This window comes from Chlamydotis macqueenii, chromosome 1 (assembly GCF_036417535.1).
Source record: "Chlamydotis macqueenii isolate bChlMac1 chromosome 1, bChlMac1.mat, whole genome shotgun sequence".
NCBI classification, from domain to species: Eukaryota; Metazoa; Chordata; class Aves; order Otidiformes; family Otididae; genus Chlamydotis; species Chlamydotis macqueenii.
In genome coordinates, this window is record NC_141556.1 from 74,211,008 (window position 1) to 74,233,691 (window position 22,684).

At 37.2% G+C, this 22,684-nt stretch overlaps 1 protein-coding gene across 16 annotated transcripts in view; it reads left to right on the top strand.

Moving 5' to 3' along the window:
* Positions 1-2,445: 2,445 nt before the first annotated feature.
* The window catches only part of C2CD5 (C2 calcium dependent domain containing 5), an 80,034-nt gene continuing 59,795 nt past the window's right edge, over positions 2,446-22,684 (top strand). For 12 of the 16 annotated variants that reach the window (XM_086756644.1, XM_086756662.1, XM_086756683.1 and 9 more), the window contains exons 1-9: positions 2,446-2,574; positions 2,774-2,884; positions 6,832-6,918; positions 8,818-8,989; positions 11,045-11,140; positions 11,697-11,852; positions 14,018-14,216; positions 16,808-16,959; positions 22,488-22,573. In XM_086756644.1, coding sequence (XP_086612770.1) covers positions 2,795-2,884; positions 6,832-6,918; positions 8,818-8,989; positions 11,045-11,140; positions 11,697-11,852; positions 14,018-14,216; positions 16,808-16,959; positions 22,488-22,573 — 1,038 coding nt within the window. In that variant the 5' untranslated portion in view covers positions 2,446-2,574; positions 2,774-2,794. Of the gene's footprint in view, positions 2,575-2,773; positions 2,885-6,831; positions 6,919-8,817; positions 8,990-11,044; positions 11,141-11,696; positions 11,853-14,017; positions 14,217-15,692; positions 15,818-16,807; positions 16,960-22,487; positions 22,574-22,684 lie in introns of all 16 variants that reach the window. The other 4 variants (XM_086756649.1, XM_086756676.1, XM_086756717.1 and 1 more) reach the window with 1 other exon arrangement.

The window sequence follows — 22,684 nt, forward strand, 5'->3', positions numbered from 1 at the left end:
TCATTTTATGCTTCTTGCATTTAGACAGGTCAGGCAAAGGTAAATTGTTTAAATCATAAATCTTTAACTAACATTCTGGCTTCAAACCGTTAAGAATAGGGCATCTATAGCAGCAGTTAACGTGGCTATTAATCTAACTTATATACTTTTAGTTTTATTGCAACAATTTAGTGGATAAATGGCCTATCTTTAGGGTGAAACAATGCCTAGCACCCAGACCATATGCAATTCAGGGGGTTTAATTTCATACTAGCTGTAATTTGCTACCACACCCCAAATGCCCTTGAACAGTTGAATGCACTTGGTGTATCGCTAGTTTATGCTTTTCAGTTCAGTCTCATCCAAATTAAATGTTCAGTTGCGAGTCAAACCAACTTTCAAGCAGGCAAGATCAGGAGATACCATTCAAAAAGCACGTTTCTGGTCTGAATTAAAACCTTAACACTAGCAGTGTCTTTTCTGGTTTTGAATCCCTCCTTAGGTCTCTGCTCTTTACTGCTGTCCTGCCTTGGAGCAGCCTCATTCCAGTACTCCACTCAGACAATAACGGATGAGGAAGAAACATGCATCTAGCCTGTGTGAGATATGCTCACCTGATTGGTGTTAATGTGAAGCAATACTAGGGTTGCATGGTGAAATGTGACCCTCTTTGTAAATGGAATCTTTAATTATCCTGTTTGTTCTTATATAGCCACAGGAAGATATGTATATAGTTCTATAAGTTTTGTTTAAAGTTATAAACGTATTTGGGAAGTTTATTTAAGTTATTAAAAATGTGTTTGGCAGGATTCACTCCTGCCTTAGCAGTTTGACATAATTAAGGATTTTACCTGCTTAACAGCGCTGTTTGCATAAGAAAGACACTTGACAATGGAGCGAACAAAAGGCGGGAAAGGCGGGCTGGGGGCTGATGACCACCGGCACGTAGACAACCCCAAATATGGGACCAGCCGCTTCTGTACTTTTAGCCAATTAACACCTGTATAGAGGCTAGTGATACGCTCTTGGCCAATGAGTACCTGCGACGAATTGTGTAAGTAACCAATGGAGTGTAGATTGCGAGCTCCCAAAAAGGAGACAGGCACGATGGGGGGACCGGGAGAGGTTATAAATACTGTAACTATAAACAAAGGGGTGTGCGTCTTGGTGGAGCGAGGACTCCCTGTGCACCCAGCGCTGTTTGCTTGTTTCTATTCAATAAATTGGAAACTATAATTGGAATCCTGTTTTGGGACTCAACTCATTTATAACACCTGTTTACAAACTCCTTGGATATCATGAATACTAGCAACAGTATGAATTGTTCCAAAGATAAGTTCAAAACAAGCTAAAGAGAGGAAGTGCTGTACTAGTGAGATTAAATACAGCCAACTGGAGGACAGATGGCTGAAGATCTTCTATACATTACCTTGCTATGCCTCACACTACTGTATTCTGTTCATATGGTTTCCGTTTGCAGTATCACATTCCAGCCCATAACGTTATTTAGTCTTTCTGTAAGATTACAAAGAAAGAAAAATAATCCAACCAGATCTAATATTTGGCTCAACATCTGGCAACTGCTTAATCAAAACACAAGGGTCCTTTTATATTCCTGCTCATGACCATGCCAGCAGTGAAACCTATGACCCACAAATTCTCACACAACCTGGTTCCATACTCCCAGGCTCCCACTTGTAGGCACGCACCTGATGTAACTTCTGGCCAGCCTGGCTCCTTTGGTTTGCCCCAAGTTTCCACAGCATTATTTCCTAAACAAAGAGCTTTTCAGGCATCAAGAAGTCAAAACCTGGCTACAAGAACCATATCAAATCCTATTTCTGATAACTAAATTCCATTTAATCTATTCATAATCCCTCAAATACAGCAAATGTTTGTCTTTGATTTATGAAAAAACCCCAAACCCCTAAGGTTTGGTTTAAATCCTTTAAAGGACTCTCCCATCAACTGCCCAGAGATGCACACGTTCCACATCTCCCCTTCTTTTAATGGCCCCTCAAGCCCGAGACTGGATCAACTCCTTCCTCTGGGAAGGGTGGAGGCAGAGCAGGCCCAAGCCACCGGAGCCGCTGGCAGGGCTCTCCCTACGGGCCGGGCCGGGGCCTCCACGGCGGCCAAGGACGCCAAGCAGCCCAGCCTGAGGGCTAGGCACGCCTAGCGCGACACCCGGCCCCGGGCCCTGCAGAGCCGCAGACACAAAGCTGGATGGGAGAAGAAGCGAAGCGTGACGTGACCCCGGCCCAGCTGCGAGGGGGCCGGAGGCGGCCCCGGCCCGGCCCAGCCGTCCGCAGACCCGGCCATCGATGATTCGGCGTTCTAAGCACCCTGACTTCCCTTGAAAGCGCCGCCGCAGCGCTAGCACGGAACCCATCGAAGAGTCGGCATTCGACCTCCAGCGGGGTCTCCGTGCCCGCGGCGCCATCTTGGCGTAGGGGTGGGGCGATACCGGCAGGGCCGAGCTGCGCGGCGGGGCAGCCCGGGGGCCTTGCCGCCGGCGGAAAGAGGTGGAGGGCTGCCACCTCCCGTCTCCGCTTCCCTACGCCCGTTTTGTCAGCCGTTTGCAGCAGTGACCCAGTAAGTAACGCATGCGCGCAGCTGCCCGTTCCCACCCCGCCGTGTTGCGTCACGGCGCGCGTGCCCCGCGGCCGTTGCGACGCCGGGTCCCGGCAGCGGCGCCGGGCATGGGCAGGCGGCGCATGCGCGCCCGCTGCCCCACCACCCCCTCCGTGCCGTGCCGCTCCATGGGACACGCGCTGTTGTTTTCTCCTTGCAGCCCGGGGGGAGGCGGAGGAAGATGCCGGGGAAGCTGAAGGTCAAGATCGTGGCAGGGCGCCATTTGCCGGTGATGGACCGCGCCAGTGACCTGACCGACGCCTTTGTGGAGGTTTGCAGGAGGGGAGGGGTGCCGTGCCCCCGCGGGCGGGGGGGGACGGGGGAGGAGGGAGGAGGAAGGCGGCGGCGGCGGCGGCACGCCTGTGGCCCGCGCGCCTGAAGCACCTGCCGGGCCCCGCCGCGGCGCCCCCGCGCGGGCGGGCGGGCGGGAGGGGCGCGCTTACCGCGGCTGCGCGGGGCGCCCCCCGCTGGCCGGGCGGCGGGGACAGGTGCTGCCGAGGGCCGGTGGGGACGCCGCCGGCCGCCGCTCCCTTGGGCTGTCCCGTCCTGGGACCCGCATCGTGCCTCCGGGCTCGGCCAGAGAGCCGTTGTGCTGGCTGGAGGGTGGGCCAGCCCCGGCCAGGGCCAGGTGGGCGAGCGTGCCCTGCAGAAGGGCTGCGAAAATGGCAAGGAGCCACCCTGAGCCCGTGTCGGCGGGGATGCTTTCAGAGCAGCTTCAGGTTTACCCTTGGGCGTGGTTTTTAGCTGACAGCCAGGTAGAATCTGAGTGGCGTTTTTTCAGCCTGTCTTGGCTGAAGGTTGTTAACGAATGGCTCTTGTTGATACGCCAGCCAAATGGAATCCATTTCAGGAGTCGATAGATGTGTTGCAAGCAGGATGTGGAAGTACTGAAAGCGCGTTAAGTCATTTGTATCTCTGAATATATGAAGCGCAGAGCGTTGTTCAGGCTTTACTTTTAATGCCAATATTCATCTTCCTGTTTGAAGTATTTGAAATACTGAAGTATTTTGGAAGAGTATTTTTACTGAACAAATATTTAATATTTTTTACATGTTTAAATCACTCTATTGCTCAGAAATTATGTAACTTCAACCTTCCTTGCAATCATGTAGTTAACAGGCAATATATGGGGTGTTTCTGAAGAAGGGATTGTAAAATAAGTTGACATGATACCCCTGTTTTATAATTCGGTATCTCCAATATGAAGAACTTAAAACATTTCAGTAACATTCCATAGATTCAGAAATCATACTCTCAGAAAAAGCGAAAAAGTGTTTAAAATGAAATGCTTATGTAAATGCATGCTTGTACCACAAATAGTAACTGAGGTTGGTGTAATACTGAAATTAAGGTAGGAAGACAGAATGTCTTTCTAGAACTGTATAAACTGAAAAATCTGATAGTATAAATGTCAAAATAGATTTTGGGTATGTAAGTCCTGATTTGGTTTGGTGCCTAAAAATTTAATTGGCATTAGACACTAAATGCATTCCTTAGTGGGACAGTAAATTGGTAATAAAGTGAAAATGTATTGTGCTTTTCAATGGAGCTGAAGTAGTATACAGTTGTATTTTATTACATGAATGACAGTCATTCAACTTAATATTTCAGTGGTTTTACATGTCTCCCATCAGTTTTTAACTTATAAACACTTCTCTTCTCATTTTAAATTTGATTAATAGCCAGCTCTGATGCATGCTGTTAGGAGACAGGGAAAACAAGAATGGGAAATGCAGCTCTCTGATGAGTTTCATTTGGCCTGTTTTTATGTTGCCTGGAGGAGAAACAGCTCTCCTCTCCTGTTGGTCACTTGTTCCCAAACCTGCTCCAGCTGTTCTGCTGTCTGGGTAGCTGTGTAGCAAAATAGATTTGGACATTCATCTGGTTAAAGAGTAGCGTAGCAAAGAAATAAAATTTTTCAGAAAGATCAATTTGCTTACCTGGGTTGATGTGCAGTTTCATGAATGTCTTGGCACAAATAAGGCTAAAGAAAAACGCAGATGGGGCCTTGCTTTTAGGACTGTTAGAAGGACTGTGGGAACTATCCTTTCCACATGTGGAGTAGGCAAGACAGCAGGTGAGGTTTATGTCAGAATAAATCGAGCTTGAAACTGTTATTTTATTTTTCTGTGTAAGGTTGCTGAAAACCTCTACAGAACATTTTCACGTAAATAAAAATGAAAAGCTGAAGTAATGTTAAGGTACTGGTTGATTACTAGCCTTTAATTTCCTTGTTAAATTTTCTAATATAAATCTAGAATTAGAAAAAAGGATGCATACTTTGGACTTTGCAAGCACGTGTGATCTGAAGCAAATTAGCACAATTTCTTCTGTAATTGTGCTTCTAAATTTGTACAGGGGACAGCAGTTTAGTGCTTGATTACCTCTACTAGCTTTAATAAACTAGCTTGACTACTGGAGAAGTTCAGTTATAGCTGCCTGGGGCTCCAAGGGAACTAATTTACTCCCAAGATAACACGTAAAAATAGGTTGGGTGGAGCTCTGGGTTGTTGTCTCTTGGCGCCTTTTGGTATGTGAGGTAGCTCAGTTAGAACTTGTGTCAGTATCACTTCATTGTACTGCTGTGTGTGATGAATACGGCTTCTCAGTGGCAGTGCTGTTAGTTTTCTGTGTGCACATAGACTGCATCTGCCTTTTAATAGCTAGGTGTTTTTTTATACTGAGGTTGCTTAGTCCTGTGTTTTCACAATACTCTGGCTTATAAGCTTTAAAGCTAATTTTAAAGTAACATCTTTTCAAAAAGCATTACTGTTTATTGAATCAAATAGAGGGCCTCACCATTTCTTTTTTTTTAATTTGTTTCTTTGGTCACAAATGCTGTACAGAGTTCTGTTGGCTGAGGTACGTATGCTTACCTATACAGAGCTCAGTGTGAACTCATAGTCCAGTTCTGCAGTGTGTTAGGCTTTTTAAATAAACTGGGTGTTCTTGAGCAAGTGCAGAATCTTTTTAGAGTTGGAGTATTCACCTATGCAAAATAGTCACGACATTACTGAAGCATCTAAAGTGTTTAATACTTTTTTGTGTGAAAGTATTAAAAAAAATTACTATACAGTTTTCAAAACCTAACCCTAGATTTAATCTCCAAAATCCATTTAGACTCTTAAAAAAAACCCAGCATTCAAAATCCACGCCTGTCTTTGCAGCATTTCTTTTGTATCAGCACACTCATTGTTTTCTTTAGAATCTGGAATGAATTAGAAAACATAACTTCGGGTATTTGTAAGTACCATCAGGTACTTGATAGGAGTTGAAGTACTAATTATTTTGAGAGGCAACACTGAGAGAACTACAGGTGTTTGTAAATGGTTTGAAATGAAACCTGCAGTGAAATAAAGGCTCTTACATTGTGCAGCATGGTTTCTTGATGTATTAGGGAAATTGTTTCACTTCCCCTCACTAAAAGAAACCCCAAACAAATGGAGTTGTTCTGAAGTTGAAACCAAATGGAGATTTCTGAAATAGACTATTGTGTGGTTGAAGGTGTATTCATCAATAGAAGTATGGAGAATATTTAATCCTCGATAACTGGAGGTTACACGGTTGCATATCTATGTAGATATGTAGTCCTTCTAACCTTTTTGCCTATATGCTTGCTGGAGTTTTCTGTATTTTAAGAAAGGTATAGAAACTGATAACGTGCTTACCCCTTACTGCTCTGAATTTACTAATGTGTTTCCAGCATATCAAAATTGCAGTTAATGGAGATGGTTTCAGTTATTTTCTGGTGTGTATCTGGGGAGATTTCTTAAATTTAGGAATTAAATTTACCAATGTTACCATTTTATTTCTATGTTTCTTTTAAAAATTATCAATAAAGCTGATTTTAAAGCCCTAGAGAGAACAGTAATAGGACATATACTATCAATATTTGTATGGAATACTTAGAGTATTTCTAAACAGAAGGCAAAAGAGAGTGTATCAAGTGACTTTGAATAGCCAATATAAGCAATATTTTTACCTCTCAAGTGAATGAGGAGGAAACGAAACAATTTTAAAAGTGGGAGAGAGACATTTATTGGAAGTCCTGTTGATAGTGGAAAGTTACTTACTAATGCATGTGAATCGATTGAAAAAAGCTGCTCTCACTAAAAAGGATTTGTTGATATTGTTGAAGTATGATTTGAAATTATTTGCAGGTGTAGATTTATTAAGTTTCTATATTTATTAATAATAATGGAATGCTTGTATTTTTAGGTAAAATTTGGAAATACAACATTTAAGACAGATGTGTATCCCAAATCACTTAATCCTCAGTGGAATTCTGAGTGGTTCAAATTTGAGGTAAGTATTTTTTAAGAGTTTGCCTCTATCTCTATAGACACTCTAATTTAGATTCATTTCAGGCAGAAAATTAGTTTTGAGCAGTGAAGTGTATTTCTGTTTAAATACACGAGGCCTCTTCAGCAAATCTATCTACAGTTAGGCCTTGTTTGCTAAAGTGTCTCGTTAGCTTTTTAGGACTGTTTGTGAAGATAAAAGCTTGCCAGATTGAATCCAACTCAAATGTTATTCTGAGTAATAATAAAATAGACAAGGCATAGGTAAAAGTGGGGGAAACACAGCGTTATGGATTAGGCTTTCAGATATCAGTACAGGTGTGCTTGTGGTTTTTTTAAAGGAGTGATTTTAAGTAAGGAAAGTTAATTGGTGTTTGAAATGTTACTTTGGGTTGCAAAAATAATGTACTTGACAAAGAAGAAAACGGAGAATTCTTATGAGAACATTACAAAGTAGCGAGCTTGGACAACAATTATTGGGCACTTTCTTTTCCAATTTCCTTAGGTAATAATGATGGCACTCAGCATTGTCCTATAATTGCTTGTTGCTTTCCAGGATCTGATTTGTTGATGTCCTTTGACATTATGCCCTGAGTAATGTTTACTTTTTTTTTTTTTGATTACTGCATTTTTTAAAATTACTTAAAAAAAATGTAATGATATTTAGAATAAATCAATTGTTAAAACATTTCAATATGTAATACTGGTTCATTTATAGTATTCTAAGATAATATCACAGTATAAACATAGTTGTAAATATATGTACATGTAATATATTACATATGATGTAATAGAAGGTAGTATTAGAAATATTTTAGACCAAATGTAAAATAGTAAGGTTAGGCAGATTATTAATCAACGTAGAATGCTTGATTAAGAGCATCTCTTAATCACATTCCATGTTGATTAAGAAAGTAGTACTGTGGTGTTGAAATTCAGTCAGTTTTCTTTTTTTCTCTTTCAGTTCCTGGGGTCATTTTTGGGGGGAGGGGAGAAAGCTGATCTGTGTGGACAGTTAACTCTGCTCATACAGAAAGAGTTTTTTTTGACAATAACAGAAATCTCAAAATTCTGTCTTTTTGCTTGGGAAAATGGATTTGGGCAAGAAAAGATCCAAACAGCAACATTGAGGAGGGAAAAAAAAATAAATCCACGTTTCAGAGTGGAAAAACACTAACCACTTAGGCCATCGTAAGTGTATGTGTGTGTGTGTGTGCTTTGACCTTTTTACAAGACTACATGTTATAATTTACAAACACTTACCTGAGTCCTCCCATTGCTTTTAGCAAACCTGATTCTTGGTTTGTGACATTCAACACAAAAAGTTTTGGAATGTTTGTCTTTGTATAGCCTAAAAAGTAGTTGAGGTATCTGCAGATGGATTATTGCGTTGATTTAGGAGAGTGCATGCTTGAAATTACTGAATTTTTACAACAGAGTGCATAAAATATCTTGTCTTATTTTAAGCCACTGACCAGTTTGGAAGGGTGAGAGCACCAGCAATCATAACTTCAGTGTATAGTAGTCCTTTGAGATGCTTTATTTTAGATTTTATTTTTTTTTAAATGAAAAATATGGATAGTGGAGATGGGTAAACAATCTAGGGAATATATCTTAAAACAAATCTTGTGGAATTTTAAAATGTGTGGGCTCTGTAATCTTGCTCTTCTGTTCTTCTCCCAGTGGTAACTCTGGTTCCAGGATCTCACTAGTCTGTGAAGGGTAAAATCAAGATAAGTGAATGTGTTGTTCAGATACAAGAAATGAAAGTTACAGATTTATCTGTGTCGGATCACTGTACATAATTAACTCTCCTCTTTTTTTTTTTGCATTTGTTTTTCAGCCATGTTTCCCTGCATTTTTTTTTTTAATACTCTGATTCCATGTTAATATTTGTTTCTAGGTAGACGATGAAGAGCTACAAGATGAGCCTCTCCAAATCACAGTTCTTGATCATGATACCTACAGTGCTAATGATGCCATAGGCAAAGTGTACATAGATATCGATCCTTTGCTTTATAGTGAAGCGGCTACAGTTATTTCAGGATGGTTTCCTATTTATGATACCATTCATGGTAAGATTTGCTAATTTAAAAGTTTTAAAAAGTTGTTTGAGATGTAAACTGCTTTTTACAATCTTCATTTCTATAAGCTGTTTTCAGAAAATGTGTAATAATTTTAGCCTTGGCAGGTGGAAAGCTGCTTTTCTGGTGCTTTTTTCCTTATTTCTGGCGTGAGAAAATTTCTGGCATAATGGTTCAGACTAGTGTTTGGCAGAATGCCTTTCGTAGAACTTGTGACAAGTGGAAGAAATCTTCACATAGTATTTAAAATAGTTACTGCAAAATTGAGATAAAAAAAAAAAGACCCAAACATACTTTTCCAATTAGCATGTGTTTACTAAAAGAATACACTTTTGCTGAAGTCACTTGGGCTGTGCCTTCCTGGGGTGTTGAATAAACTTCACTTGTGATGGAGGGACAGGATGTGATGTATCTTCAACAAAAAGTACAGGATGAAATTCTTTTCCCCTGCAGAAAGTACTCTCAGTGCTAGGTAGATTTCATCAGAATCTCTTGTAGGTATGAGAAAATGAAGTTAGTCATATGTTACCCTTTGATTTTAATGAAACGCAGCTTTTGTCCCAGAAAGTGAAGTTCAGTTTACAGCAGTTTGCTTGCTTCTTGAATACCTTATTGCAGAACATCTATGTGGTTATCATTACTACTCTTGTTCATTTTCCGGGTTGAATTAAATGACCTAACTATGTTTAAAGCTAATTATAGATCATTGTTGGCAAGTAATTAATGGTATTTACTGCATGATCATCATAGCTGATGCAAAATGTGTTTGCAGTTAAAACAGTTATATTGGAAAGGGTTTTTTTGATAAATACTTTCTTACTTATTCTGTTATTTTATTCACATTTTCCTATTGTACATTTTTTTTTGGAAGTTAAACTGGGTGAACCTTTGTCTCAGAATGTGTGTAATTTGTATGTCAAAGAATTAGATTTATCTATATTTTTTCTAGATCTGTTAGTATTTCACAGCTTTTTTCTATTGAAGTAAAATAAGAATTCTTATATTTTCATGATTGTAGCAGTAGATGCTAGTTTTCTTGATTTGTGGTAAATGGTAATTGATGCTTCCTTAAAAAAAAAGTTTACAAATTTTAATAATTTTTTTTTACACCTTAACATTATTATTTGTGAAAATATATGATGCAGTTCCTGTTACAGTAACTGAAGGCTTCTTTATATTGGCATTTTGGAAGATAGATCAAGTGGCTTTATTGCAATAGTCAGAGTCAATCTATGAATCTAATGTTTTTGTTTGAGTGTCATGTGTTTATGTGATAAAGTCTTCTGAAGACACTAGAGATCAGACTCATCAAGAAGTTTAGTCCTCAGTGTGTCAGAACCTATAATACGTGAAATGATTTTGTTACTGGTTGGGGAATAAGGAGAAAAAGCTCAGAATAGAAAAATAGAAAAAGCAAAAAGGAATGGCTATTAATAATGGAAATACTCCATTATTTCAGGGAAAAAATGTAAAAGCTTTTTGATGTTAGAGCTTTTTGATATGAACAGGACTCCAGTTTCAAGGCATCTAAACTCAAATTTAGTACTTCTGACCTTTTGTGCTAAGGATATTTTGGGACAGTCATGGTACTTAGGTACTGATTTTATAATCTTCCTGCATTGATGGTACAGGGCAAAGAAGCAGAGAGAGCACTGCAGTGTCAGGAGGCTGATGGCTTCTTTTTTCCTAATCCTGTCTTTCTTCTGAAGTGCTGTTTGGTGCAGCAGGTGTGTGAGGACTGTTGCTTGCATAGCTTCAGCCTCAAAGCCTGGTCAGAAATAGAGAGTCCTCTGAGAGGACATCTCTGCAGCAGACCAGACAAGCAAGGAAATGTCTTCCTGCTCCTCTGGTCCAGGCTAGAGCTGACACATGAACTGCCAGTTGAACTGAGTGGTTCTAGCAGGGTGATAGTACATTCTTTGCATAAAAATGAACTCATTGGTAATAGCAAGTGCATTAACTACTAATAATAAGGAATAATTAATAAAGTTAGTTTTGTATTAATTTCTGATACAACTTCTAATTTTTTATGTTTTTTATTGGTAGGTATACGTGGGGAGATCAATGTGGTGGTAAAAGTAGATCTCTTCAATGATTTAAACAGATTTAGGCAGTCATCCTGTGGAGTCAAGTTTTTTTGCAGTAAGTAGAGGAAAAAAGTTCGTTTGGACAGAAAGCTTTTTTTCCCCACTTCTTTTCTTTCTTTACCTATTCTGTCAGTTTCCCTTCTTTCACCAGCTCATTGCATAAGCTCAGTGGAGATTACATTGAAGACAGTAGCCAATGCAGAAAATTGTTAGTTTGATTTTTTTTAAAATAAATTTTTATTGTTCATATTTCAAAACAATGTAAATAACTGGTGTTTTTTCCCCTATCTCTCTTAAGTTGCATTTTAGTGCATGTGCATACACACATTGTGTTACTTTGGCTGCATATCCTGCTAGAGGAACAAAGTGACAAGGTTTCATAATGATACATGTTTTAACTGATACGCTGGAGAGTTGTCTTATCCGTATTCCAGGGTCTCCCAGAGCAAAACTGCTTGGGTATGTCCACATTTTAACAGAAAACCATGTGGATTACTTTCTGGAATTGTTCGCATCACTTTTTACATGTAATTTTATGTTTTTCTTGGAATTCTTGGATCATAGTCTTATGCCTTACATCTTTGATATATGTTTTTTTTTTTTTAAAACAGCTACATCTATTCCTAAGTGTTACAGAGCAGTAATAATTCATGGATTTGTGGAAGAACTTGTAGTTAATGAAGACCCAGAATATCAGTGGATAGATCGAATTCGTACACCAAGGGCGTCGAATGAGGCTAGACAAAGACTTATTTCACTCATGTCAGGTATCAAACATGTAGGCTGTAATGGCTATTGCTACTTTTAAAAATATTCATTTAAATAAGTGGCTTTCTTAAGACAAGGTTGAATATAATTTTTGTTATTAATTATGTTTATTTTTTCAGTTCTCAATGTCTTCTGTTTCTGAAGGTTCTGTTGTCCTAACTGATTGCCAGTATTGTGAATTTTTTTTTTTGTTTGGTGTGGGGTTTTTTTGTTTGTTTTTGTTCTTAATTTCACTTTCTTTCTTGGTGAGGCCATGCTGCTGTCTAATTTGTTGGTTGTTTTTAGCAAGGTCAGAGAAACACGTGGAATTGTCTTGAAGATGGTCTAAACCCATATGAGCAGTATTACTAGAATTTTGACTCAAACAATTAAACTACTCCACCCTCTTTAAACTGCTTCGAAGTATGTGAACAAATATATGCCATCTCAGATACAGTGTGTTTTAATACTTATCTTACTCATCCCATCTTTTCAAAGTCAAGACTGGTTTCTTGTGTGTCGAGCATACCTCTGTATTGCCTTGCAGGACATACCTGCAATGCCGGGAGAAACCAGTCATTAGAGTCAGTTATGTCTCCACAGTATTAATTATCTTCACAGATTATTTTGTTATTGTTTTACTGATGCTTATGAACAGCAGCTGTGAACCAAGATATTCTTGTTCAGTGCTGGTAGAAGAGAAGAAAACACCTCTACTGTAGAGTACTTGCACACTAAGACAAGAGACAACCCATTGACAGAGGTGGACAGTATTGAATGTGTAAGGAATACAAAGAAATGATGAAAAATAGCCACTAGAATGATAGGTAGTGGTTTCAGTTTTCTAATGGCTCTTAATGTTGTCAGATGTCTTGTAGGTAAAGCGGTGTTTTAAGGAAGATATTAAAACAAAAAGTGAGTTGAGTTTTGCAGGCATGTTATGGAGATCTTTAGTAAGTGGGGCAACATAAAAGGTATCATGGAGATGTTACTCAGTATCTTCACTAGAAGAGCCAGCATGTTTTGAGGAAAACTGTGAAAAAATTCTATTGTCATAAGTGAATTCACTTTTGATGAGGTTTTTAGTATAGCTCCCCTCATATGTCACTTGACAGGATTAATATTTGCTTATCTCTTGCCTTGCATAAATGGTGAAGGGGATAAAGTAGCACATGTGGAAGTATTCTGCTAGATTTTACTAATACTTTTATTTATGGCAGTGGTTAAGAGGAAAAAAGGCAAAAGACCTTGTAACAGCACTGTTTAATGTCATGTAATATAATGAACATGTAACATTGTCATCATTGTTACCAGAGGCCACACCTAAAGAATCCTGAAGAAATTTGTAACTTCTGAGAATGATCCAGGCTGTTTCATAGATATCTGTCATATTACGTGTTGTATATGTGAAAAAGAATTCAGTCTTAACCTTGGCTTGAGTGGAATACATAGCAATTTTCACTCAACTAGAAACTTTCATTCTCTACCTCAATCTTAGAGATTTTTCAAGACCAGTACATGCATAATTTCAGCCTCTGTTAAGAGGTTTACAATAGGAATCTGTTCTGATACTGTTAAAACAAAGCCTCTATAAAGTAGTAGTGATGATTTCATTCCACTTGATTTCTTAACATCATTGACGTTGAGACTGTTAGGCTATCCTCTGTGATGGTGAGGCTTTTTCATTTTTTAACAGAGGATTTTGGAAATCCTTAATTTTCATCAAAAGAGAGATAATATTTTCCATCTAGTATTAGCAAGGTTATCTAGCTACATGGATCAATGATTTTTTTTTTTTCTTTTTTTTAAACATCCTGCTAAGTAAACAGCTATGGCAGACCATTGTCTTATACAGTCTTTCAGTCTTTGTGTGCAGCTAATAGAGGAGAAGTGGCAACCTTGTTTGCAGTGTGGCGTACTCTGAAATAACATGTTGTTGCAATCTTAATGTGTTTGGAGAAAAAAGGAAAAAAAAGCTGTGCAAGTCACACTGTGTTATAGGAGGCAGAGACTGTGATATAGGAGGCAGAGACTGTGATCAGCTGCTTGACGTAATTATGTCATATTGGATCTGTTACTTGTTTTACTGACTTGGTTGGCAATTTCAAAAGTAGAGGCCAAAGACCTCAAAAGAGAGTAGGGAAAGTTCACTGCAATTATGAGCTCTTTACCTTTTGTTTTGTAGGTGAATTGCAAAGGAAGATTGGCTTGAAGGTGCTTGAAATGAGAGGAAATGCTGTTGTTGGTTATTTGCAGTGTTTTGATTTGGAGGGAGAGTCTGGACTAGTAGTGCGAGCCATAGGAACAGCCTGCACGTTGGATAAATTAAGTAATACATCAACATTTTTACCTGCATGTAACTCCCCATCCAAAGAAATGAAGGAGTAAGTATGAATTAATAGTTTGTAGGCAAACAAGTTTCATCTCTCTTCTCATACTCATTGTTTTACATAACTGGTGTAATTTTTTTTTTTTCCCCAGAATTTGTTTTTCTTTTGTAGTTTTATTTGTCTGCAACTCGGTTGATATTCCACAATTTTTAAATGTTTTAGGTTGGATTACTTAAATTATTTCTTTAGAAGCTGAAGTGGTAAACCTTAATATGATTTTTTTGAATTTATATAGCAACACTATTACATATCCTTGGGTTGTGATCGACCAATAGTTAGTTCTGCCTTGACTCTGTGTTTGTACAGTAAACATTTTTGTGAGGGCTTTTTATGATATACCTTCTGTTCAAGATTTTCAGAGTTCAATACAATCAGATTCGAGTGTTTATGCTGAGTATATAAGAAAAGATAAGTTTTAAATTCAGGCAGTTCTGTCAGTGATTTAGAGAGTGACCCTGAACTAGTCTTGTCTTTTCTTGTGTGCTTTGCTTTTTACTGTTACAAAGCAAGTGGGGCTATTGCAGAGCAGGTAGAGTTAAACAGTGTACTTGCAGAGAAAACTTTTTATGATGAGAGGTAGAATTTCCTGATCTTTGTTATATCTACTGCAGCACCAACAGTTTGAATGCGGTTTTTAAATGTGCATAGAAAAATACTTTCAATCTTCTTCAAATTGTTACTATGTTGCTTGGATAAATTAGTTGTTTTCTGTTTGGTAGAGCAATCCAATTTCTGGAAGCAAAAAACAGCACCAAAAAATATACTACTTATGCTGTGTTTCCAGAGGTATTAATTGAATTAGTAATTTTCTTTAACTTGAACTGTTGTTCATTAAAATAGTAGTTAGGCATTTTTGTCATGCAGGCATCCATATGCTCTGACTTCTCAAAATTACTGGTTTCTATTTCAAATCATAGCTTGTTTAACTAGTCTTAATTTTAAAAATTTGTAATCAAAAGAGCCTCTGGATACACTATAGCATATAGGTGGTGATTTAAAAAAAAAAAAAAAAAAAAAAAAGGTGGACCTGGTAACTACCAACTTAAAAAGCATTCATAAATAAATCAGTAGCTTTCACTTTGGAGCAAAATGTGTAAATTCCACCCCCCAAATAATCCATGTTCAGCTTGGTGGTGGATATTGTCAGAGTCATTGTCCATCAGTCCAAAAAATGTGAATGTTTCTTAAAGCCAGCAAAATCAACTAATATTTCTTATTCTTGGCTGTACTAACTTGATGCCCTGTTGCCAAAGAAATCAATTTCGCGTTCACAAGCTAATGCTTAAGCTGTTCCCTTCTCTTTTTATTTCATCTGGACTCTTGCATGCTAGGAATTAAAATTCTTAGAGTCTGCTTAAAGTAAGAGATCTCCTCTAGCTAAACTTCCCTGAAATAATTTATAACATAACTTTGCAACCTGTTTGTATGTATTGTTTTCTTTTCTTCCACCTTGGCTGCAAATTCTCTCAGGTCTCCGCTGGTTCATCCGCCAAGCCATGGATGCCGCTCGACTCACAACAGCCCAATTCACACTGCTACTGGCTCACGACTTACTCAGAACTTCTCTGTGTCTGTTCCCACTCTCATCTACACTGGTACGAGACTGCTCAGACTCAAGAGCTGGGGAGAGGCAGGCCACAGGCACAGTGGTCGCAAAGTGCAGGCAGGCAGGCAGTGTAGGCAGGTACCACCCATCTTTCCTCCCTCATTTTCTCATGGAGACACCTTCTATTGTCAGTGAAGAACTACTCTGTGTGCAGCTGCTGAAACGAAGGCAGTAGTTTCTTGAAAATGCATTGGAGTCTCTTCCACAAAGCCACACTCTTCATTTCTTTTCAACATGCTTACTTCCTAAGAAATTAAGTAAAAATAAGTTGATGTATCTGGGGAACATTCACTATTTTACAGTCATTGGAGGAAATTATGTTTTGATTTGAGTTCTAATTGCTTTCAAGCATAATTCAGAGATGGTATTTAGGTTTTAAAATGGTTATAGGAAGGGTATGTGCCATTTGTGGAAGAGAGAGTTTTAGAGAGCAGGTAAGTCAATCTGTGCGTAAGTGAACTGCTTGTCAGTATAGTTGTTCCCATAAAGATTCTCCTCTTTGCTCTGTTTTTAGCTGTGGCATGCTGCTGATGCTATAGGATAAGGAAACATTTATTTTTTTTTTTTCCCTTAAAATGCATATATGTGTATATACATACATGTATGAATATAAACACAAATATAATTTGAAATCATTTTTTCTTTATTGAACTAACTCAAAGCATTGCGTATTTGACCAGATTTTTTTAAGCCATAAAATGTTTTCAATTTTTTCTTTTGCGTATATATAATTTTTTTTTGGTCACTTCTCATGCCTTTCATTTGGCTTAATTGTTTCATTGTAGATTATCAGCATCTATCTGTAGAATGCTGAATGGGTAAAACAGCATTTCTTTGCCTCTGGCCTCATCCCCAGTCTCGCACCTAAGGAATAGCTGCTGGCCCTGCCCCAGTCCCATCCTGGTGTTTGGATCATGCTGCTGTCAGCCAGGTCCTTTGGCACAGGATTACTGAATATGTTTCCACCTTCTTCTGGCAGGATTCCCTTCAATGAAGATCCCAATCCCAATACTCATTCATCAGGACCCTCCACCCCTCTGAAAAACCAAACCTATTCCTTTTCACCTTCCAAGTCCTACAGTCGACAGTCCTCTTCTTCTGACACAGATTTGAGTTTGACACCCAAAACTGGTAAGGCGCTTCCACCCGCTTTTTGTTTAATTTGTTTCTCTTTTTATATTTTCATTCAACCCCTTTTTGCTTTTTGGCATCTAAGTTATCAAAATGATGTGGAAATTGGAGACTTCAGATAGCACACCTCAAGCTTGAAAGGATTTCTGTAGGGTGAGAATTTAAATCCTGCTTATATTTCACTATTCTGGATTACACTTAAAATGACATTTGTAACACAATTGTATTCAAGTCAAAATAAAACACCTCAGAGCATTAAGGGAGTCCTAAGTAATTGCCTTTTTCTTATTTCCTCCATTTCATATTACAAATCACGGGAGTACATTTCTCACCACAATGTTGAGGAAATGTTAAGTCTTACAAAAACTGTGATCTTCAAGCCTAATATGGTGCACTATAAGTATATTGTATACATTTCTCTGTGGTTTTTAACTCCTTTTTGCAAATGCGATACTAGAAATGTAGCAGCTACTGTCTTTTTATTCTCCTTGGTATATGGAAATGGCTTTACATACATGCTGTGCATTTTGAAAATAACTTAAATTATATACTAGCCATCTTCAAAAAGCATTTTTCTTTCTCCATTGGTCTATCGCAATTTCTTCAACTGATTGTTTCCTCCCTCCTTATTTTTAAGTCTGTGGTTAGAATCATGTCAATAATAATGTCAGCACAACTCAAAGAATTATTGTCTGTTTATTCTCCATTATATGCTGAGTGCCCTGAGTTTTGCTACTGTAGGGCAAGATATTTTGCAGAACTGTTTATAAAAGTTTGGTTGCTTTTTAAATGGTGTTTTAAATTGTGGTATTTGAAACTCAGAACATTCTTGTCTCCATCTAATCTAGACGATTTTAAAACACATTAGAGTAGTTGATTCTGCTTTACTTGGTAGCCCCTTTCAAGAATTTTTCCAAGCAGATAAGTTAAATGTTGCATTCAAATGCAGTTCTATTAAATATTTACCAAGTTTATTCCCTAGTTATCTGTTAAAAAATGTTCCCAATTAGGAAACTATCTGTCTTAGTACTATCTTTTCTATCTCATTTTTTAAAAAAACCAAACAAATAAAAGCACACTTTTTTTTAAAATCCTTTTGTATAAATGATGACTGTTTTGTGGATAACCTATGGTGGTCACTTGTTTAAAGGACCTGTAATTATAACTGGATGCTTATTATGTAGGAGAACCACTAGTGAATATTTGAAAACCTGTGTCTTTTGATCAGATTTTCCATGGTAAGGATCATGTCGTGTAAAGGATTTAAATGTGATGTAAATAATCATCTTTATAGATGTAAATGTTCTGAATTTATGAAGGTGCAGGTCACTGACTTGGTCAAGTTTTTAAAGCAGCAGCCTTATATAATTCCTGGCAGTATTATGTAGGTGGATGGGCCCTCTCATCTTTAGTCAGTTCATTCAGAACTGAAACAGATTGTGTAATCGGTACCTCTTATTTTTAGGGATTTTTCAAGTATATAAAGATGCTTTTTAGCTATTTTTTTAAATATTAACACTAACAGTGGACATACTTTTGCTTACTAGCACTGTCTTTTTAGCAGCTTTTGACTCTACTACTGGAATTTGTCTTAAGAACATTTGCTGATTGCATCTAAAGATTCTGTATCTTGGTGTTACATACAAGATTTTGAATCTTAGTAGCTCAAAAGGACAGTATCTCTCAAGTCATTTGTTTTACCTTTTATGGAAGATTTTATGATATGCAGAAGATACTTCCATAACATACTAAATTCATACGTTGTTCTTAACAATTCACTGTTCATGTTTAGATCTCTGTTTTAGTTTCCTAAGACTCTTATTAAGTTGGAATATTTCATTGTGAAAGCTGGTGATGTTAGTGTTTAAAAAAAAATTTAGAAATGCAAACATCTCTTATGACACATTAAACATTATACAATTTGAGATACCCATTACTCGGACTGGCTGAAGTGAAAAATGAAGTATTTTTTTGATGTTTCTGCAGTACATTATATTCCTCTTCATTTCTCAGTCAGGTAGCTAGTGTGTTCATGCGTTTGAGATGGAGACTGACTTGGAAAAAGAGTGCAGATACCACAATTTCACAACGTGAATAATTTAGTAAATTGAAACTTGCATCTGCTTAAGCATCTACTTTTCAGTAGCTCCAAATCACAAGTATATTACTGTAATATCTTTTATAAAATACAATTGTGATTGTGTTATCCGTTCTGTTCTATATCTGGTCTAAATATGAGGGGAAATAATTTTGTGCTGAGAAAGCTTGTTTTGGTTTGAAGTTAGGTGACTTCTATGAATAGTGATATATTATGCCAATGCAAACTAACAGAATATCAAACAGACAAAAAGCATGACGTATTTTAACTGGGTAACACATTTTGGTATGACATAGTATATGTTTGGAGGAAATTGAGAAGGTGGGAACTCCTTTTCTTTGTGGGAACTTAGAATTCTACAAGACTGATGACTCCAAAAATCATAAAACAAATCCATGACTTCTCTGGAAAATAACTTTATGCCTAAATAATGAAAGTAATCAGATTAAATATGTGAGAAGACTTATTTAGCCTTTACTCTGTAGCATTTGTTATAAAATTTTGTATAAAATTTAAAATAAATGTTAGATTACCATGGTTTTAAAAAAAATTCAGAATAAATTTAATCAAGTCATGATTTTTGAGAACCTGCTTCTCATTCACATTGTAGAGCTGTATTGTCATTCCATTTCTTTGTGTGTTGAGAAATAATTTAGCAATAAGTGCTAGTTCATTTGGAAAAAAAAAAAAAAAGCACTTCATTTTGATTTCTTCCGTCTGTTTCTTTAGTCATCTTCTGAATCTACATCTCTTTGTCTCTATTACTTTCCTCCACAGCACCTTTCCCGCAGGGACCTAGGATTTTCCTGTTTCCCAGCTCCCCTACACTCTCTTGTGATTCCCCACATCTTAAAAAGTCCTGTCTTCTCCTCTCTGGGTCTAGCCTTAACCCTCTACACTCTAGCCATGTCAGCCCAGTTGTTCTGAGGAAAAGTGTTTCTTTCACTGAAGAGCTGCTTCTGGCTGCTTCTGGTAGGATCAATCTATTATGGCCTGTTAAACAAACTTTTAAGAAAATGTTGTTGTTATTTGATATGGGGGCATTTAACACACAGCCTTCTATAACCCTGTATTTTTGCTCAGTTAGCCTCTGAAAACTGCTGGCTACATGACTATTTATACCATCTCTCACCTCTACCCCAGAAGCTTCAAACAGCTTCAGAACTTCTTAGAGGATTTGAAACATGTAGCTTATGCTACAGAACTTTATACTTTTCCCTTACAAAACTTCCTTTGGTAATTGGACTAAAATAATTTATTTTTTAAAATCCCCCTAATTCCCTTCCCTTTGTTCCTATGTTTTGCACGGAACAAGCACTTGCTCATTAATTCATTCATAAGTTATTGAAATAATGGCTATCAGATGGCTAGCAACTCTGTAAGTTAATCTTTCAAACAAAGCATGTACAGACTTTTTATTTATACAACCTCCTTTTCCATTTCACTGACATGCATTATTTTCATATATTTAAATTAAATAGTTGATATTACTACTGCTTTTTCTGTAGAAACTATTAGTTTGTATTTTTTGAGTTTGTTCCATGTCCAGTATTTACACTGTTTGTCTGTATTTAATATTGTATAGTCCCTGACAATGATGTTTACAATCAATGCCAAATAGTAAAAGCAATTTCATCTTGTTTAATGGGACTATACAGATACTAATATTTCTGTTTCCTTATCCAAGAACAGCTAAAAATATTTGTTAAAAATTATAGTACTTTTATATATAATTATATGGTAGTGATAGCCTAGTAATTTTTTGAAAATGTTGGGAGTGAATTAACATATATTATTAAGTCTGGTATTATTTCCAGATCTCCCAGCCTTTGTTTAAAACAAGTAACTGCATTTTAATGTGTATGTACAATCTCATTTGTGTTTATTAGATGCTTGGTCAGAAGAAAAAGGACATTAGCATCAAATTGTGTTAAATTAGTTATAAATTCTGTAAAAGAAAATCTTGGCTTCATTCGTAACTGTTTGCAATTGTAGTGTTTGTATTTCATCTTGCTCCTGACACTTTTTTGTTCTTTATCCTGTGCTTTTCTATGCAACTTAGGTGGTTTTTTTGCTTTGTCGAGTTAGCACTGATGGTTTTTAGATACAAGAAATACCAATGGTAGTATGTTTTTAGGCATGAAATATTACCAAGAAAATCTGATTCACCAGCATTGTGTTTACTCTAGGAAAAACACAATCTTGGTATGTGTTTGTTTTTTATTTTTGTGATTGCTAACCATAGAGCAAATAACTTACTGTCATACAGATAACCTGCAACTCGACACAGATAAGAGTACAGTTCCTTGATAACAAATAATTCAATAGCAAAGATATTTATGTATCTGACAAACTTTTCATCTCTTCAGAAAAGCTCCTGTATTGGAGGATAGGGGTGGGAGTAAAATCCATGAAAGAAGGAAAGAGAATTACTCATATTGTGCAAAAATGGAGTTTATTTCTTATTTTCATATACAGATACTCTGCAGGTTATGTGTGTGCAAATACAGTAATCAAATAAGTGTGGCAATTTTAAATGCTGAGCAGTAGTCTTTAGCTTATTTGAATGAATGAATATTTAATTGCACAGATATTAAATAAAGTAACAATAATTGGTAATTTTTTTCAGAGTTTACATTTTAAATCAAAGGCTGTGCATTTGCACATTTTCCTTTTAGTTCCAATCATGCATTGTATAGCTACTGCTATATATATGTGTACAATCTCCTCCCAGTGGTTAGGAAGGGTTATTTAATTACTCTGAAACTCTCAGAAAGCCGTAAATTTGGGGTTTTTTGGGTTTTTTTTGTTTTTTTTTTTTTTGTTTTGTTTTTTAAACTAATAATGACAGTAGAGAGAGATACTTGACTATAGAGTAATCTGGCGGAGAGACATTGTTCAACAGTGTGGAATTAATGGTGACTTTGTAGCCCTTTTTCCATAAGGGCTGAAAGTCTGATTATGTAGAAACTTTCTATGAAAAGCAGAGAAGGTAGAACTATATTGAAATCATAGACAAAACTCCCAGTAGTAACAAGAAAAAAAAAAAGTGATTATGTGCTAGGAAAGAATTCCAAACCCAGGTCTTTGTGTTTTGAGGTTGGGTTTTGTTTGGGTTTTTTTTTTTTTTTTTGGTTTTTTTTTTTTGGTTTTTTTTTTTTTAATTCACGTTGACAGCAGCAAAAGATCTTAGATCAGAAAGTTTTTGTCCAAATACTAGAAAACTCCACTGCTGGTCATGTGAAAACCAAACCGCTTCCTGCCCCTTAACCCAAATTAAACTGTGGTGCTCAGGATTTTTTTTTTTCTGAAAATTAAAATTATAGGGATAACTTGACTGTTTTCAATGGCTTTATATTTTTAAATCAAAGTTTGATTACAAATTATAATATATGTTTCTTTGACTGTCATTTGTACTGATGCTCTTCAGGAATGGGCAGTGGGAGTGCTGGAAAAGAAGGGGGGCCATTTAAAACTCTTTTAAGACAGCAGACTCAGTCAGCTCTGGAACAAAGGGTAAGGCATTTTATACTTATATTTCTGATCTACTAAAGTGAGAATTTAGCTTGTAGTAATTTAAACGTTCCCTATTACTTTCTGTTTAAACACATGTAATTTTTAGATCTG